The 20,977-nt window shown below is 34.8% G+C and overlaps 1 protein-coding gene across 1 annotated transcript in view; it reads right to left on the bottom strand.

Moving 5' to 3' along the window:
* The window catches only part of man1a1 (mannosidase, alpha, class 1A, member 1), a 495,681-nt gene that overhangs the window by 274,192 nt on the left and 200,512 nt on the right, over positions 1-20,977 (bottom strand). Inside the window, exon 4 of the mRNA XM_051925338.1 lies at positions 18,144-18,224. Coding sequence (XP_051781298.1) covers positions 18,144-18,224 — 81 coding nt within the window. The remainder of the gene's footprint in view (positions 1-18,143; positions 18,225-20,977) is intronic.

The following is a 20,977-nucleotide window of genomic DNA, read 5'->3' as shown; positions in this document are numbered from 1 at the left end:
CTAGTGAAAACTTTTTGCTCAATACCAACAATCAGAAAGTTTGGGTAAAAACTTGGGTTGGGGAAATAGAGAAATTAATCTTAGCAGAATTTTCATAAAAACAGGTATATATATATATATATATATATATATATATATATATATATATATATATTAAAACAATCCATTCTGTAAATAAGCTGCAACCACATTCAGATACACTAATAAAAGAACTGTCACATTTAATGTAATGAAAAGCAATCACTCTTAAAGCAAAAATACAGATTTAATGACATGCTTACTAAATGTTGCAAGTCTTAATCCACTATCTGGAGCAAAACATGTTAATCAAAAAGTGATCTTATGTATGTTTAAGATCATTCGATGAAAAAAATGGTCCAGAATACAGGGTCACACCAATGTTCAGTGAAGCAAAATTGAGAACAGCAAAAGGGAGCACAATTTTATAGTGTGAAAATGCCTCATAAAAATCAAGAAAGAAAGGAGGCAGTCCCCATCCAAATTTTACAGATAAAATACCCCTATTGGTATTGAAATACTGCAATAGTGGTTTTGACGTAGTATTCTAAGGCTCATCAAAAACACTTTGAAACTTGTTATGCACCATATCACTAAAATATAAAGCGGAGGATTTTATTACACCATTCTCTCAAATACTTAAAGCAAAACCTAATCTGCATTTTTTCTGTTTTTGTTTTCAAAGACTTCTTTAACTTAGCAGCCTAATAAGGCAACAAATAACAGTACGGACAATTATAGGAAAATGACAGATGAGGCATTAAAACACAAAGTGGATTTATTAGATTGTTAAATTAGATTATTAGATTAAAGTGTGGTTTGCTTGTTTAAATGGGAATAGATCTCAAGTACCATACTTAAGTGATAAAAATACATTTTGAAATACATGTATAGGTGAAATAGACACAGTAATATACAAGTACTGTTATAGCATTTCCTGCAAATACACTATAAATAAATATACAATGCTTGACATAATGGCAACGTCAACTGCCTTAAGTAGCTGTCAAGTTGGTGGCAATACTGCTGAAGGTGACAATTTACTTCCATCAGCAAAATCTTCTAATACGATGAGGTCTTCTTCCATTTGCTTGTCAGCAGAGGAAAAAAATTGAAAAACATGACAATCACAAGGGCAGAAAGAGTTACAAAAAGGGTTCATACTCACTGTCACAGGCACTGTAAGTGTTGCTGTCATTTTTAAACTAAGATCATTAAAAAGAAGGATAACACACTTTGTCATCAACTAATTTATTTGCCAAAATTATTATTCCAAAATGCATGTTAGGCAAATTACGTTATTTATTTAAACCTTAAAAACAATTTCAGCAAAAGTATACTGAATATTTCAGCTCTATTTTTAAAACCACATAAAGTGCAAGTAACTGCCTATATGAATATTTTCAAAGGAAAAAATATCTTTTAAAATTATTTATGCAGCTAATTAGCAGCCACTATTAGTTGTTTAAGAAAATATTATGGATAATGAATCTCCCATTTTACATATAAGTAGCCACATGCCACATCTGGATTCTGGGTGCACCTTTGACAGGTAATGTCAGAGTCCTATTTAAAGGACTAACAGGGTAAAAATAACAATTATGACATGCTGTTTTGTAACTGGCAAAGATCTCTGAAGTATGAAGATGCTTCAATTTAAAATGAAGAAGTGAAAAAAGCAGAAACAATCTTCCTAAATAAAATTGGAAACTCATGTCAGTATTGAGTAGCTGGCTTTAGAATAAACAACAATTCAGTTTTTATGCTGTTATAGTTTCCTCTGTCTCTTTATGTGCACAAAAAAGAAAATCAGTATTTGTAACTTAATGTTAAAATTGCAGCACCTCAAAATTGTTAGATTTCACTTTTGGTATATTTTTGTGTATTCTGCGAAGTAACAGAAGGTCAAATGGACTTGACTGCACTATGCATATGGAATTCTGCTAGTGATAGGAATGCTCCACTAGTTGCTCCATATTTATTTGTTTATGTAGCCAGCTGATGTTAAAATGTTGAGAGTTGGGTTTTCAAACATGCAGCATGTGAGCTCCTGTTTTTTCTCTGTTCTTGTACTCTCTTTCTCACTTTGAAGCAGTTTGTGACATGCTATTAATTTGGACTGATTGTTTGTTTTTTAGGCCTTCAGCTTAATTTCATCAGAAAACAGAATAAAGTAAAGACGAATTTAAACGGTGGTCTGAGGAAAACTTTATTAACCTAGACAAGACCTATTTATGCAAAGCATGGTATGCATGTTCTTAGTTTACACACACATGCAATTACAGCAAAGGCAAAAAAGTAAGTGACCTACGTGAAGGAGAGCTACGCTTAAGCATATTTGTCATTCAAATGCTGCTTCCCTGCAAGAAAAAAATACATAGTCCAAAAATGCAAAGTTTGCTTTTTTAATGCTGGAGAACCATAAGTAAGGGAAACACTTCTCCAAACTCATAAAGTAAAAAAACTTGCTTACTCGCATAATATACTTTTCTCTACCTAGTTTGCTCACTACTTGACTATATCTTCATAGCTGCTTCCATGAATGTGCTATACAAGCATAAAGATGAACCAGAGAACTGAAAGGTCAATTCACCTATGGTTACCACCACCAAAAACAGAACAAAATTAAAAATAAATAAATAAATAAATAAAAATTCTCATGGATGAATATTATCGAAGAGCACCTTACTGAATTAATTTGCCTGTGAATTGTTAATTTCTTTAAGAGATTCTTATTTTGTTAACTGGGAGAAATTACTCTGCCAATACAAAGAACTACAGTATATAAACAAGCATGACCAAAATTAATGTGGTTTTAAATCATTATACATAAAATTAGATTGAATGAAGTAAAACCAGCCATCTCAACAGCTACATATGCAAAAGGCACTTATAGTTCAAAGGAAATGATTAATTTAAGATTTAATATGTACTTAATTCAACACCAAAGCAGAAATAAGTGATGACTTGTTGTCTGTAGAAGAATGAAATGAAAAGGCCATGTAACATATTGTTCACTTTTGTGGAAGGTTGGTTACTGGAAAACTGGTGTAGAAAAAGGGTATAGCTGTCTTAAATATCTTAAGTGTGTAAATTTTTTAAAGATCTAGAAGTATTTCTTTTTTTTTTTTTTTGAAAAAAAAAAACAACAGAAAATTAAGTGAATGAACTTGTGTACATGCATGCGCCCTGCAAAGGAATGACACTAAACTGAATTACAGGTGTGTTCCTGTATATGCTGACAAGAGTAGGCAATAATTTCAAAGTAACTTGGATTAGAAGTGCTCAGACACAAATGTATACCATGGTTTTCTGTGTGTGTATAGTCTGCTTTAAGCAATTATTTAATCAAAATTAATGATAATAACGGATAAAACTGATACATAATATAAACAGTTGTTTATCCTAATATTAATGTTTCAAAAAACCTTGCTGGGGACACACACACAATGGGCATTAACAAGCACTTAAAATGAAAACACAAAACATTTTTTTTTCTTGCCTTTGCTGCTACAGCTTTCCAATGTTCAGTATTAGACTTCAAAGTTACTTCTATTCATATTTAAAACTGTTACATATTACATATGTCTGATGATTAGAATGTAGCTTACTATGTAATTTCTAAAATTGGCAAGTTTCACCAGAATTGTTTTCTGTTTAAAGTTAATAAACTCATCCCACTTTTACTTTCCCACAGCTGATAAATGATGCCATTTGTGTACACACCAACTTGTTATTTCAACTATATAAACATAGTAAAATCCATTTTACTTCTATAACTGAATATTTGAAGGAACACTAATTAAAACAGGAATGGAAATAAGAATTCTATGGAGTAAAAGTTCCTGACATTCATACTTTTGCTCAGTGTTAAACTGGTTGTCATGCATTTTTGATCTTATGAGAAATGGCTGTAATTTAATTTTGTAAGGGCAGATATTTAAGTTTGCTTCTGCAACTGCAGCCTTTACCATTCACCTTTTTAACACTTGACTCAACTCAAACTAAACATAAACAGAATTATGCAAAATATTGAACAATTAACAAATTCCAAAATTATTACAATAGATATACATGATTTCAGGAAATCTGCTGAAGATGTCTGATAAACAAGAACACCCAAAGATAGTAAACATAGACACATATATATATATATATATATATATACACATATATGCATAATAAAATTTAAGGGTAAAACTGTAAAGTTGTGATGACATGGAATCAAATAAAACACCTGTCCAACACTCAACTGTGTTTTTACTGGGCTGCATTAACAAAGAAGTATTAGTATCAATGTAATTTAGACTTATTGAGCTGCACTTGATTAATATTCAGTCCATGTCGTACAGTACAGCTCAGTGATAAAATTTTCATCAAATAGCTCATGCATCTTTGAATTCTAGCCAAGGAGGTGTTGAAGTCCACATGTGATTAGAATGAAATGAAAAGGATTGCTACTGGGGGAGAAACACATGCTGAAGCTTCAAATTACAAATAACTTTCTTAAAGTTAAATGCTAATTTTAAGATCTTTTTTTTTTAATATCCCTAACACAAGTTTATTTATTTACATTTATATTATGAATATGAATAAAAATTTATATTCATTATACTACTCACTTATGTGCTAAGAAGTAAATTTAAACTTCAAAAGGACAACAAAACAGACAAGCTCCCAACAGACTGTTTTACAAAAGAATTAATGAATTCTTGCCAAATTTGGAAGACATTTTGCACCGTTCCTCAAAAGAAAAACTGAAAATAATACAACACTTTGCTTATGAATTGACTTATATTGTTGAACTGAAATAATTCAAATTTTCCCATTAACTTAGTTGGTGGGAAAACAATGTTGTACTAGAGAGCATAAAAGGTTTACTGGTGTATAATATTATTCCATCTGGCTTTACTCCAAATAATGCAATTCAATATGAGAAGTAATTATGAATCCAGCATTATTAGAACATTAGAACAATCTAGACAAGAACAGGCCATTCAGCCTAACAAAGCACGCCAGTCCTATCCACTTATTTCTTCTAAAAAAACATCAAGTCAAGTTTTGAAAGTCCCTAAAGACTTACTGTCCACCACACTACTTGGTAGTGTATTCCAAGTGTCTATCGTTCTTTGTGTAAAGAAAAACTTCTTAATGTTTGTGCAAAATTTACCCTTAACAAGTTTCCAACTATGTCCACATGTTCTTGATGAACTCATTTTAAAATTACAGTCTCAATCTACTGTACTAATTCTCATCATAATTTTAAACACTTCAGTCATGTTACCTCTTAATCTTCTTTTGCTTAAACTGTATAGGCTCAGCACTTTTAATCTTTCCTCATAATTCAACCCCTATAGCCCTGGAATCAGCCTAATCGCTCTTTTCTAGACCTTTTCTAGTGCTGCTATGTCCTTTGTAGCCTGGAGACCAAAACTGCACATAGTACTCCAGATGAGGCCTCACCAGTGCACTATAAAGTTTGATCATAACCTCCTTGGACTTGTACTCCACACATCATGATATATAACCTAACATTCTGTTTCCTTTCTTAATGGCTTCTGAACACTGTCTGGAAGTTGATAGCTTAAAGTCCACTATAACTCCTAAATCCTTCTCATAAGGTGTACTCTCGATTTTCCGACCGTCCATTGTGTATTCAAACCTAACATTTTTACTCCTATGTGTAATACTTTACATTTACTGACATTAAATTTCATCTGCCACAAATCTGCCCAAGCCTGTATGCTATCCAAGTCCTTCCGTAATGATATAACGGATTCCAAATTATCTGCTAATCCACCTATCTTGGTATCATCTGCAAACTTAACCAGCTTGTTACTTATATACCTATCTAAATCATTTATATTATATATATATATATATATATATATATATATACAGTGGTGTGAAAAACTATTTGCCCCCTTCCTGATTTCTTATTCTTTTGCATGTTTGTCACACAAAATGTTTCTGATCATCAAACACATTTAACCATTAGTCAAATATAACACAAGTAAACACAAAATGCAGTTTTTAAATGATGGTTTTTATTATTTAGGGAGAAAAAAAATCCAAACCTACATGGCCCTGTGTGAAAAAGTAATTGCCCCCTTGTTAAAAAATAACCTAACTGTGGTGTATCACACCTAAGTTCAATTTCCGTAGCCACCCCCAGGCCTGATTACTGCCACACCTGTTTCAATCAAGAAATCACTTCAATAGGAGCTGCCTGACACAGAGAAGTAGACCAAAAGCACCTCAAAAGCTAGACATCATGCCAAGATCCAAAGAAATTCAGGAACAAATGAGAACAGAAGTAATTGAGATCTATCAGTCTGGTAAAGGTTATAAAGCCATTTCTAAAGCTTTGGGACTCCAGCGAACCACAGTGAGAGCCATTATCCACAAATGGCAAAAACATGGAACAGTGGTGAACCTTCCCAGGAGTGGCCGGCCGACCAAAATTACCCCAAGAGCGCAGAGACGACTCATCCGAGAGGTCACAAAAGACCCCAGGACAACGTCTAAAGAACTGCAGGCCTCACTTGCCTCAATTGAGGTCAGTGTTCACGACTCCACCATAAGAAAGAGACTGGGCAAAAACGGCCTGCATGGCAGATTTCCAAGACACAAACCACTGTTAAGCAAAAAGAACACTAGGGCTCGTCTCAATTTTGCTAAGAAACATCTCAATGATTGCCAAGACTTTTGGGAAAATACCTTGTGGACTGATGAGACAAAAGTTGAACTTTTTGGAAGGCAAATGTCCCGTTACATCTGGCGTAAAAGGAACACAGCATTTCAGAAAAAGAACATCATACCAACAGTAAAATATGGTGGTGGTAGTGTGATGGTCTGGGGTTGTTTTGCTGCTTCAGGACCTGGAAGGCTTGCTGTGATAGATGGAACCATGAATTCTACTGTCTACCAAAAAATCCTGAAGGAGAATGTCCGGCCATCTGTTCGTCAACTCAAGCTGAAGCGATCTTGGGTGCTGCAACAGGACAATGACCCAAAACACACTAGCAAATCCACCTCTGAATGGCTGAAGAAAAACAAAATGAAGACTTTGGAGTGGCCTAGTCAAAGTCCTGACCTGAATCCAATTGAGATGCTATGGCATGACCTTAAAAAGGCGGTTCATGCTAGAAAACCCTCAAATAAAGCTGAATTACAACAATTTTGCAAAGATGAGTGGGCCAAAATTCCTCCAGAGCGCTGTAAAAGACACATTGCAAGTTATCGCAAATGCTTGATTGCAGTTATTGCTGCTAAGGGTGGCCCAACCAGTTATTAGGTTCAGGGGGCAATTACTTTTTCACACAGGGCCATGTAGGTTTGGCTTTTTTTTTCTCCCTAAATAATAAAAACCACCATTTACAAACTGCATTTTGTGTTTACTTGTGTTATATTTGACTAATGGTTAAATGTGTTTGATGATCAGAAACATTTTGTGTGACAAACATGCAAAAGAATAAGAAATCAGGAAGGGGGCAAATAGTTTTTCACACCACTGTATATATATATATATATATATATATATATATATATACAGTAATCTCTCCTCCATCGCAGGGGTTGCGTTCCAGAGCCACCCGTGAAATAAGAAAATCCGCAAAGTAGAAACCATATGTTTATATGGTTATTTTTATATTGTCATGCTTGGGTCACAGACTTGCGCAGAAACACAGGAGGTTGTAGAGAGACAGGAACGTTATTCAAACACTGCAAACAAACATTTGTCTCTTTTTCAAAAGTTTAAACTGTGCTCCATGACAAGACAGAGATGACAGTTCCGTCTCACAATTAAAAGAATGCAAACATATCTTCCTCTTCAAAGGAGTGCCCGTCAGGAGCATATAAAGTCACAGAGATAGAGAAAAGCAAACAAATCAATAGGGCTGCTTGGCTTAAGTATGCGAAGCACCGCGGCACAAAGCTGTTGAAGGCGGCAGCTCACATCCCCTCCGTCAGGAGCAGACAAAGAGAGAGAGAGAGAGAGAGAGAGAGAGAGAGAGAGAGAGAGAGAGAGACAGAGTTTGTTTTTCAAGCAAAAATCAATACGTGCCCTTCGAGCTTTTAAGTATGCGAAGCACCGTGCTGCATGTCGTTTCAGGAAGCAGCTGCACAAAAGATAGCAACGTGAAGATAATCTTTCAGCATTTTTAGACGAGCGTCCATATCGTCTAGGTGTGCGAACAGCCCCCCTGCTCAATCCCCCTATGTCAGGATCAGAGAAAGTCAGCACAAGAGAGACAGAGAAAAGTAAGTTGGGTAGCTTCTCAGCCATCTGCCAATAGCGTCCCTTGTATGAAATCAACTGGGCAAACCAACTGAGGAAGCATGTACCAGAAATTAAAAGACCTATTGTCTGCAGAAATCCGCGAACCAGCAAAAAATCCGCGATATATATTTAAATATGCTTACATATAAAATCCGCGATGGAGTGAAGCCGCGAAGTGCGATATAGCGAGGGATTACTGTATATATATTAAAAATAGCAGCGGCCCTAGCACCGACCCCTGTGGAACACCACTCTTAACATCAGCCAATTATCTGTCAAATAAGCCAATATTATACCCAATAAATGGTCTTAACGTGGGATAATCTCAAAACATATGTTCTAAGAAAGCTTCCTGATATATTAAACATAATTGTGAAATATTTGCAGAAACTGAAGATAACTGTATATTATGATTAGGTGAATTCCATTCCTTATCTGAGATATTAATTAACAGATCCCTTTGCCATCACTGTGTAAGTCCATCAAGACCTGTACATTCAAATATATAATACATAATGATAAAAAAATAGGGAAATTAGAACGGCTCCTTTGCTAAATTTTCTAAATTGTGTATTAACAAAAAAGTAATGTGCTGAAAACAAGGCTTAAAAGGTAATTATCATGCACTGAAGCAGATAATGTCATCACTTCATTAAAGTGTTTCTTGCATTGAAAGAGGAAGAACTTGATTATTAGAAACTGGCAAAAATAACTCACAACTACAACACAAAGCACAAAAATATAAAACAAGACTTACATAAACAAAACTTAATTTTCAAATTTAACCTAGCAGCTGTACTTCTGGAACCTCCTGATTCCTTTCATATTCTCAAGTCTTTTTGCATTTCACACAAACAAAATTACAATTAAATCCAAAATATAAAAAAATAGGGATTTCTTAATATATACAGGATATTCTGAAACAGAACTTTGAGCTTGGGCAGAATATTTACTCTTACTATCTATCTATCTATCTATCTATCTATCTATCTATCTATGTTACTCACCTAGATACAGATAGCTGAAGAGAGGACAACCTATGATAATCTTGTTTGGTGCTTTGCATCCTACTGCAGAAATTAAATTTAAACAGATTTTTACATTTTTGTTTGTTTCTAAATAATGAAACTGAAGACAATTAACAAGTGATTGAATTTAGTATCACTCTTATTCAAATACATTTTAAACCTTGTGTAGGATAGACTGGCATTATCCATTATTTCTATGTTCTATTGTGAATAAAATATGGGTTATGAGATTTGCAAATCATTGTATTCTGTTTTTGTTTATATTTTACGCAGCATCCCAGCTATTTTGGAATTGGGGATGTACATTCAAATGCCTGTTCAGAGTAATACATAGTTTATTATCAAAGCTGCCAAGAGTGTTCAACGCTGAATGTAGTATACGTTTATGAAATGGTGCTATAGTTTTGCAAAACTTTCTCTGTTTTTCCATTATACAGTATTCATCCTGAAAAGTATACAATTAAATCAGTTACATGCATTAATCTAACATTCATATTGCCCCCACTTTCATCTTGTAGATGGTAATGTATTACAACTAGGACAGAAATAATAATTCTGTTTTCTTTGCAGAAAAATCAAACTTCTATAACAATTATATATGTGCAACAGTAACAAGCACGTTGACAATCTCAACTAAAGACCAACTATGCTGAGATCTACAAAAAGTGGAAACATTTAACACATGGTAAAAACACATGCTAAGCACAAACTAATACATTCCATGTACACGTTCTGCTTACAATATTAATCCAACTGCACATAATTTAATGTGGTTTTGCATGTAGCTACATCAGTCTTCTGTTCACTCAATGTAAACCTTTTCTATATTTAAAGCACACCAAGTGAAAATCATGTGATGGATGTGATGCTTAAACCAGTATGTGTTTTTTACTTTAAGACCCCTTTTCAATGATGATTTCTGCAAAGTTGTTGTTAATGCTATTCATCCTGATGATAGTCAGGAAATTTGTATCCTTGTAGAATCAGTCCAGAATAGTCACAGACATTATTTTAGAAACTGAACAGAAAATTACTTCAAATAAAAAAATTAATTCATTTAAATAAACCAAACCCAGAAGCTAATCTACACTTTTTCTACTTAAAAATTAAACATTCAATAATTCAAATTTATGTTTTTTTTTAAAAAAAAAAAATTTACTATAAATAAAATACAAAAAGAGTAGCTTTTTGTGTACAAAACAATGACATCTGATTTGACAATGATCAGCATACTCGCACTGCAGTAAAAGCAGAGAAAAGGCCTAAAAGGAATTATCAGATGAAAAGTATTTACAATTGCTTGGAAAATATGTTGCTTAAAGTCAGGAAGGAGCAAAATCGCATAGCAACTGAAGCAAAATGCAAGGAAAACCTCTGTCAACAAATTGACTCATGTGCAAATTGATACAATAAGGATAATTTCTCCTTAATAACCACACATACATTTGACAAATAGCAGCCTTCAATATGATCAATAACTTTATAATGCATATAATTAGAATACGTCCTTAGGCAAAAGGGTTAAAGAAACTTCAATGCTGCCACATTTCTTATTAAACATAGCTTTGAGGAAAAATGCTTTAGAACTCAAGAACTGCAGTTGAACTGTAATGAGTATTTTGCTCCCAAACATTCACATTAATTACAAAAAAACAGCAAGCAAGTAGAATAGAGCATTTTCTAAACAACTTATGCAAAAATGAAAATGGAGACTATGTATATACTCACTAAATATACACAGATTTTCAGATTTTTACTGAATGTTTATTCCAATCCTGAAATGACCGATATCGGTAAATAGTAGAGTTACTTTTTGTTACTGAATATAGAAGAGGCTATGGGAAAAAACAAAACGGTAATACGTGTTTGAAGCCTTCTGTGTATATGAACATTTTTTCAGCACCAATCAATTTCAAGATTAAGATTTTTTTTTACCTTCTATTTTCCTCTAATTGCCTTTATGATTAGAGCTTTGTCTGCTGTATACTACTTTATTGTAGATTACTTGGTGAAATATATAGAAAAATCAGTAGAAAAAAGTACAGAATACAAAATATCTGAAAAATATCCATCATGTACGAGAATGCTGGTGCTGACAGACTGAACTTCACTAGTTAAACCTAATTTAAATGTATTAAAAAGGGAAAAACAGAGCTGAATGCTTTAGTACAATGGATTGCTACTTTGTGTTAATTTCATAACCACTTCAGGTCGAACATGCTGACAACACTAAGGATTTTTTCTAATTTTCTATTTTAAGATTACTGCAGCAATTTTTTTTTTTTGATTAGCCTGTTTAATCACTAGTGAAACTGTCAGGCGCCAGCACTTCATTAAAAAACACACCATTGCTTTCCTCATGGATGTATCCCAAAACCAGCATTCTACTCTTGCCTGTGTCCATTCATTTACCTATGTTATCTGACTTACTGTAATGTGTTGCAAGCAGTAACTTTGAAACGTTCATCTCATTAATGGCAATGGAAAATGACTGTCATATGTCTAATAAGATTTCTTTCTAACATCAAAGACATCTAGTTTCTCCACTCACCGCTCCACATTCTTCTAAATATACCTTCCCAAATGAGTTCAGTTTCAACTTATCCCATGAACACCTACAGCACTAAAATGGAATCCTGTGCAGCAAAATATTAAGTTGGGTTCCACAAACTCAAAACTCTACAAGTTGCATTTTCTTTTTCTTGACTGCTATTTTTCATCTAGCAATAGATTTAACTGTAGTACTATACTTTCTAACCTTTAAGACTGCTATAGCATTACGTTAGCTTTATAGTTTCATACTCATCTTTAAAATGCATTTTATGTTTACTGATTTTTCTGTAAGTTTCTTTGAATAAAGGCATCTACTAAATCAAACATACTGATGACAGACCATACAATTCTCATTTCAGCTCAACAATTAGTACATCCAGCCGTTTTATCTAAGCTTTAAATGAAGGCTGAAAGTGCCTCAGTCTTAAGAAAAAGAGAGAATGACATTGAGCAGCATTTATTCTGGTGCTTCAGGCAACCCTGAGAAGCATGACTAAGAGCAAGAAAAAATGACCAATAACTGTAATTGATTTGTTTAAACAATCAAGAGCAATCTTGTTTGAGTTTTAAATGTTCATCACCTGTGAAAGTAAGTAGTGCAAATATTTTTGTTTGATTGCATAATTCAGAGTGCATAAATAATCACGAGGTTTGCTTTTACCTTTGTAAAAGCATATTCTTGTAAGCAGCTTTTGACAAATTTGTCTAAAAGCTGAAATGTTAGCCTCTTGCCAGTCTAAAAATCTTATTTACTGTATTTCTTATAGAAAGTATCTAGCTATCTACATAAGTGAAAAGGGGGGATGCCTAGCAGACTGTTTTAGGGAGCACAGTCAAGGCATTTGATTAAAAAATAAATCAAAGACCTTGCAAAACATATTATAAAATACTTCACATCCATTGATCATAGCCACACTGATTTCTTGGGTTATGTTCTTTCAAAGGACTTTAAAGAAAAAAACAGAATAAGCTTCACTCATTCTCACCCTGGGATCACATATTTCTCCAGATCTTAATGTCTGACCAACTTTTTAATCTATCCCTTCATCTTCTCTAATGGTAGGTTTTTCTCACCTTTCTCCTTTCACCTATTCTGGATTTGTTTTCTTCTTCATCTTCTATATATGTCACCTGTTCTTTCCTTAGTTAATTGCACACCTGATGAAGGCTATTTAGCCAAAACATTGTGTCTTTAACCGTCTTTCCTTTTCAGTGTGGAAATACCCTCTAACCTTTTCTCCTTAATATAATAAAACTAGCCAACCCGCGGTGTACCATACGCGCATAATCAGGCTGGGTTTTTAATGATTTTTAAGCACAGGGAAAAAAATTAACATTTGAAAAATCCGGAGGAGAGGGGAAGGACGCCCATTACGCCCCATCCGTCATGCTAGTCTGCTGATTTCTCATTCAGTAACCTGTGAGTAGTGATGGGCGGGGTGAAGTCTCGCGAAGCATCAACATGTTTGAAGCAATTGTGTCGGAAATCGTATCGAAGCTTCGAAGCATTTAACACTCACTTCTCTAGTGACACCTCCTGGCCATTTTCATTAACGTTACAGAAACTTATGATACACTTGAATGACGTCTGTTAAAACTCGTATTGCTTTTATTTTTTCGCAGCTACAGACTGACAACGAAGAGAAGGGTTCGTCAGCAGCTTCTAGTGTGTGATGTGTAAAAAAATACAAATATAACTTCTTTAACTGCCTTGTGGCGCTGTAGTAGTACGGCTGGTTTGCAGTAAGGAGACAGTGGAAGATTGTGGGTTCGCTTCCTGGTTCGTCCCTGTGTGGATAGCAAATTATCCGCGACAAACAAACTGTTTTACACGCTGCAAACCAACCCGCGCCGCTTTTTCAATGTTTTTTAAGCAGAGGGAAAAAAATGAACATTTGCAAAATCCGTAACGCTGCTTTCAGTAAGTACAATGCACACGCGTTTAGTTTATTGGTGACTTTTTGCCAGCTGTCTTTCCTGGTTTGGGCTGTTTTTGCAGTGTTACCGCTTGTGCATATTAAATCTTGAATTCCTTTGAGTAACTAATTAACTAACTAACACCCACCCACTCAGCTTGTGTGAAAAAAATGCGCCCGTTCTTTCATCATTTTGTTGCAGCAATATACATTGTGTTTTCACTCAGCGCGGAGGTGCGCATTCATCTCGGATTATTACATCCAGCTAAGATGAGTTTCACCGGCATTAATGATTAGGAATCTGGTTGGAACAAAACACTGCAGCCACAGGGGTTGAGCAGGACCGAGTTTGGGAAACACCGCTGAACACTCGTGGCTCTTGCCAACTCACGGCGTATCATATGTCGCATAATTATGTATTGATGGGTGAACACTTTCTGAACGACACAGTTGTCCAAACAGAAGTGAAAGTAAAATCGAGCCTGGTGCATTCTTTAACTGCATTCTCTGTCTTGTAGCGCAGTGGTAGTGTTGCTGCTTTACAGTAAGGAGACTGTGGAAGATTTTTGGTTCGTTTGGGCTGCATTTGCAGTGTTACCGCCTGTGCATATTAAATCTTGAAATCCTTTGAGTAACAAATTAACACCGACCCACACACACACAGCTTGTGTAAAAAAATGCGCCCGTACTTTCATCATTTTGTTGCAGCCTATCAAAGACTTGCTGCCCCCAACTCAAGGTGGCTCAGAGGTCGATGTGTAGCGTACAACAGATGAACATAAATGACGGTGTTTTTTTCGAGGCGTCGCGTCCCAGTTAGTGGGCGTGGCTCTGCGAGCTGTTGTCGTATCCAATGGTCATAGAGTTGGTGGGCGAGGCTCTTTCCTACTTGTCGGCGGCTTAGTGAATCCACGCCTCTTCCTGCATGCTTTCATGGGTGTCTTGTTTTGGTGTGCGTGCTTTCATGGGTGTCTTCCCCTTCTGGCGTCGACTTTGTGAATTATATATATAGATGTGCAGAATAATTTAAAACAGAAAACTGATATTGATCTTTGCCCTATTTATTTATGTATACGAAACTCATAGTCAATAACATTTGGTCTGATTAACCAAAAGGTTATACGCACAGTTCATTGAGATGATACTTTCAATATGGTATTGGCTTTTACAAAGATATTTATTTGCTCATGTCTTCAACTTTTAACAAAGACTTCTGGAAAACAGATAATACAGAAATTGAATGCAATTAAGAAGTAATGCCAAAAGATGTTAATCAGCATAAGACTGCAGACTGAATATTCTAACTAAGATTTCATATTTTATTTAACTTTCTCTCCTTAGGAAAAGTAGGTAGGTAGGTAGGTAGGTAGGTAGGTAGGTAGGTAGGTAGGTAGGTAGGTAGGTAGGTAGGTAGGTAGGTAGGTAGGTAGGTAGGTAGGTAGGTAGGTAGGTAGATAGATAGATAGATACTTTATTAATCCCAATGGGAAATTCACATTCTTCAGCAGCAGCATACTGATACAATAAATAATATTAAAGAATGATAATAATGCAGGTGAAAAACAGACAATAACTATGTATAATGTTAAATGTTTACCCCCCCGGATGGAATTAAACAGTCGCATAGTTTGGGGGAGGAACGATCTCCTCAATCTGTCAGTGGAGCAGGACAGTGACAGCAGTCTGTCGCTGAAGCTGCTCTTCTGTCTGGAGATGATACTATTAAGTGGATGCAGTGGATTCTCCATAATTGATAGGAGCCTGCTGAGCGCCCTTCACTCTGCCACAGATGTCAAACTGTCTAGCTCCATGCCAACAATAGAGCTTGCCTCCCTCACCAGTTTGTCCAGACGTGAGGTGTCTTTCCTCTTAATGCTGCCTCCCCAGCACACCACTGCATAGAAGAGGGCGCTCGCCACAACTGTTTGATAGAACATCTGTAGCATCTTATTGCAGATGTTGAAGGACGCCAGCCTTCTAAGGTAGTATAACCGGCTCTGTCCTTTCTTGCACAGCGCATCAGTATTGTCAGTAATACATAGTACTACCAAAAAAAATGATTTTATCAGGGTAAAATGTTACTTTCTGTGGAAAGCCTCAAGCTAAAGAATAATCCTGTTACATCAAAAAAATAAACAGTTAAATTTAAAATATTGAATAGTGAAAAAAATATGTTCACCTAACCAGTGTGCAGAAAGCTGTGACAGAAATGGCGGTCTACCAAATTATGCTATTCACTACACACTCAACACTGACAGGTACATTTGATTCTTTTTTCTTTTTAAACAGACCTATAAAATTCAGTATGCTCATAGATGTAACATCTGACCCAATGGTTAATTCTAAAGTAAACTTCATATATATGTCATCGTAGGTTTTAAAGCAGTAAAAGTTTGACAGCAACCTTTGTCTGTTAAATTTACAAACTGTTAAGCACAATAAAGAAATTTGACATTCATTTACCAGAAATAGAAACCAAAGCCAATATTTATATAACTGATTTCAGTTCATATAATCAGTTTATCACATGTACTTTGAAAATCATGTACGCATGAATACTGTATATAAAACAAAGATTTTAAGATAGTTCTTTACCAAATAAAATTGTATACCCAACATATAATAATCTTTTAATATCACAATGTTTCCAGCTTAAGCAATAATATTTTGTTCCTTTCTTCCTTTATTATTTTACCATATTAAATTTGATACCTATTCTACTGTCTAACTCAAATATATCAAAAGCAATACTGCAGCAGTTGAACAAAATTTTAAAGTCCATAGCATTTTCAACATAAATCCCAACACTCTAATGACACTGCATGACTGAACACTGTTACTTCATACTCCAGCTTTGCATTCCTGGGAGAAACAAAAATGTGATACTCTTTAACAACAAGAACACAGCAGGAGAGAACAAATTCTTCTTTTTGCAAAAAGACATTCAGATGAATGCCAGGGCAACAACTGAGACAAAGACGGAGTTCTGTAAGTTGCTGTAAGAAAAGAAGCATCCCAAAATAAGATGTACCTTTGAATTGTTTTTGGAATATCCTTTTGTGTGAGTATTGATTCTCTCACATGAAAATAATCAAGTCAAAGCAGAGATCCACTATGACTGAAAACACTCTGTGTTCTGCCTGAGACTTGCATCCCACTGCAACCGTCCTGACCATGGAAAACTAACACCTATTTCTCAGTGCTAGTGCTCACATTAAGGTATACTTTTCTTTTTCTTTCCTAAAATGGAGAACATCTCTAGCTCACTGTAACATGGGTCATTTGCTTTAATTTGTTGTAATTTGGTTATTTGGCCATGGACACCACTGATATGTAGTTGGCGATGTGCACAGTCTGAAAATCCCATATAAGAGCTCAAAATTATCAATTGTAGACCACTTTCGACCAGTGAAATAGCAGATCTTATGTTAAGAAGGGCTGGGCACACCTTATATAGATCCTTCCTGTACCATAGTCTTTCTTGTCATGGTGAATAAGACAAAGTAAAATTTTTTGGTAGACACACACACCCTTTCTTTTGCCACCACACATTGCATCATACAAGAAAAACATTAGCAGCACCTGTCACAGCTTTCTGCACACTGGTTAGGTGAACATATTTTTTTCACTATTCAATATTTTAAATTTAACTGTTTATTTTTTTGATGTAGTTCTGATTGATAAATATCATCTCTGATATTTTGAAAGTCACCACGAAAAAAGTCAGGAAATCACAGCTTTAAGCTACAGTAAATTTTTACAGAAGGTTGCACTACTTTTACTTTACTGACTTGTCTACCTCAGTAACAATATACTGTATACATCAATGCAAAAAATTTTAAACTATTGCTAATGTTTACAGAAACCAATTTTACTGATATTTAAATGTGTGACAACCTTAGAAGCTATTCAACAAGTGCACTCCCTTAAGAGGAATCTAATTATCTTTATATTATAATTTTTGCATGCATTCCTAAACCCCTTCTCAACCCGCTCCTTTATTTAGCAAGTTTAGGAAATTAAATATATTTAAAATCTAAAAAAAATTAAATATAAAATAACTAATGTAATATCATGGATATAAATTCAAATTAGAAAATGTAAAATTTAAACATTTTCAGTTGAAAAAGAAAATAATAATAAAACACAAAGATGCCATGCATTCATCCACAAATTCCCAAGCTGCATTGTTTTGTGTCACTTTGGCAATCCCAATCAGATGGATGCCAGTTTCATGGGGAGAAATGTCTTGATAATTCAGTGTTTAATTAGCACATAACACATATGTTAAACCAGCAAGACAGCTGCTTATAAATACCATATGCTTATTAAAGCTTTACCTACCTCTTCTCCTGAGAGATAAAACGCTGAGAGAAGTCCACCAACAAACCGGATGTTTACTTCAAAGACTGAGACTTCAGCATTCTAGAAACAAGACAAAATTTAACAATATTAATTTTATATGCTTAGTCAGAAAGACATTCAGACAGAAAACATACATATACACACACCTGTCTGTTCTGCACATTTTTACTTGAGAAGATTCAGAAACGGATGATATATAACATAAACATAACATCCAGTATCTTACTGTTCAGCATGTTAAGACTTATACTTTTGTTTTTTCTTTTTGTTTGTTTTATAAAGGCAGTTATATATTTCAGGCAATTAGAACCTTCCAAACATCCAACAGGACAATGCTAGTTTTCACTGTCAGCAGAAACAGCCAAGTAATTCATTTACTTTTATTGAGTTATTTTTTGTTAATAATTATTCTCTACACTTGTCCTTAAATTTTATAATGGAACAGTTTAATGCAAATGTAATGCATACATAAAACTTTAGATAAGTCTAAAAATGTAAACATCATTTTGCATAATTTTTTTTTTCCCCTTAAATTTTATAATGGAACAGTTTAATGGAAATGTAATGTATACGTAAAACTAGTTAATATTCCCAATTTGTCACAACAGAAAAGGACATTTTTCTCAAATTGGCTAAACTATAGAGGTAGGATTTAGCCCGTGAAGCTCTTTAATTCCTGTTCAGGTTATAAGATAGAGACAGAATGCAGAAAATTTTGTGAACTACACAAACTAAAAGAAAATACCAATCTATCTATCCATTTTTTGATCTTACATAGACTAGATAAAGCAGCTGGAGCTTTTAAAAACATTTTTACCTCATGAATTTAGTTTTTCTTTACTGTCATGATTACCAAGAGTATGTTCATTCTTGGAAGCAACATTCCAAGGAAACTTGTATGATTTTAAAAAGTCTTTGTACTTTGCATTTACAGTTTACAAGTGGAAAAGTTTAAAGGAACAACATAAGACACTGTATTCAGAATATCCTGGATTCAAAATCACTGTATAAAAAAAGCAAAGTTGGCTTTCAGTTTTTGAAGGTTTTCCACAGTGCTCCTTTTTTCCAATGAAAATGATTTGCATAATAGAATTCAAGCTATTGGAAAGGTTCATTCCACTCTTAAATTTCGAGAAGGAAAACATGGTTTCATAAACTCAGAATATACGAGGTGAAACACAAAAATAACTGGACTAGGCTTGGGGCTTTCCTGGAAAATCATCTGGAGGTCGGCCGGATGTGAATCACAGAATTATATCCCTTCCTACACGCCCTCTCAAACAGCCAAACAGCTAGGTATATCCTGTGAATAGCCCAGTCAGTATTTGCATAACAATCGCTATACGAGTTGCCGCGATAATGGTAGGTGAAAAAATCAAACAGCAAATCAACATTAAATTTCTCGCGAAATTTCTCTTTTTCCATAAAGCAGTTTTTGACTGACAAAAACATTCCAGTCCTCAATCATCCTTCATATTCACCCAATTTAGCTCGCTGTGATTTTTACTTGTTCCCGAAAATCAAAAGTGATCTGAAGGGAACACATTTTTTTTTAATGGATGAAGTGAAGACAAAAACGGTAAGCCTGTGGAAGAGCCCTCAAGTAGGAAGTCTTCCAGCACTGTTTCAATCAATGAAAGATACGTATGGAGCAGTGTAGAGATCGTGAGGGGGAGTATATAGAAGGTGACAATGTTTAGAATGCTGTAATTCATCAATAAATATTTTTTTTTAACCAATCCAGTTATTTTTGTGTCTCACCTCGTATAGGCTTTTGTTACCCACCAAATCTAAAATAACATACTAAATTTACTAATATCATTGATCATTTTCCATACCCGCTTTCATCTCATTCAGGGTTTTAGGGAAACTAAGGGAAATGCCAGCAGAAAGTACCTTAAAGCTAACAACTCACCCTGACATTTAGAAAAAAGGTACGCCAGATATATTAATCTGCTTAAATTCAAGACCAAAAAACATTCTTGCTGACATTATGCATGCAAATTACATATAACTACTACTTTCCATCATTAGTAATGACTTGTTGATTCTTCCTAGATCTCAATAAAATAGACAAAATCTCCTGTAGGACAGGCATGTCAAACTCACTACCATTGGTGGGCTGCTTCGACTGCCATACGTGCGTCAGCGGGCCGTACTGTAACAAATACTATTATACTATTATACAAAGTTACTGTAGCATTCTTTCCAATACTGAAAACTTTAAAAAATGTAACACATAAAGTTTAAAGTTTAAAGAAAAGCAATTTATTTCCATGCAGTCTCCATACAACAGTGTAGAATTAGAGTCTTAACCTCTTAGTTAGGTCCTTATTATATTACTAGGCTCACCCACCTTTTAAGGCGACCGACTTTTATCCTCAATTTGTGTGTGCTCCATGTGTACATCAGGCATGTAAGTGTAGGGAATGAGAACATCAAAGTGCCCATTCATAACATCTCCCGAAAACCTAAGTTTTTTTATCCCCTCGAGTGCCTGTCCAAACTTGGAGTGTAGGACTCCATAATAATATACTTGAAACTCATTGGGGAACAACTCTCCCGCTGCCATTAGCTCAGAAATGGTACCATAAGTTTGAGACATTGACATTTCATTGAGATATTGAAGCTCATTTGTAGGCCTATAAGAGATTCCTGACGGCATCATTGTAAATGGCTGAAACCTTGACCAATTACTTAAAACATGTCGTACAATGTCAGCCCGAATCTGTACCGCTAAAGACGGAGTTTCATGCACTAAATAAGCTATAGATGAGAATAAGCAAGCACCATCTGCCCTAAAATTTACTACG

The sequence above is a fragment of the Erpetoichthys calabaricus genome, chromosome 3 (genome assembly GCF_900747795.2).
Source record: "Erpetoichthys calabaricus chromosome 3, fErpCal1.3, whole genome shotgun sequence".
In the NCBI taxonomy this organism is placed as follows: Eukaryota; Metazoa; Chordata; class Cladistia; order Polypteriformes; family Polypteridae; genus Erpetoichthys; species Erpetoichthys calabaricus.
The sequence above is the reverse complement of the archived record's forward strand: the minus strand, read 5'-3'. Positions and strand labels throughout refer to the sequence as shown.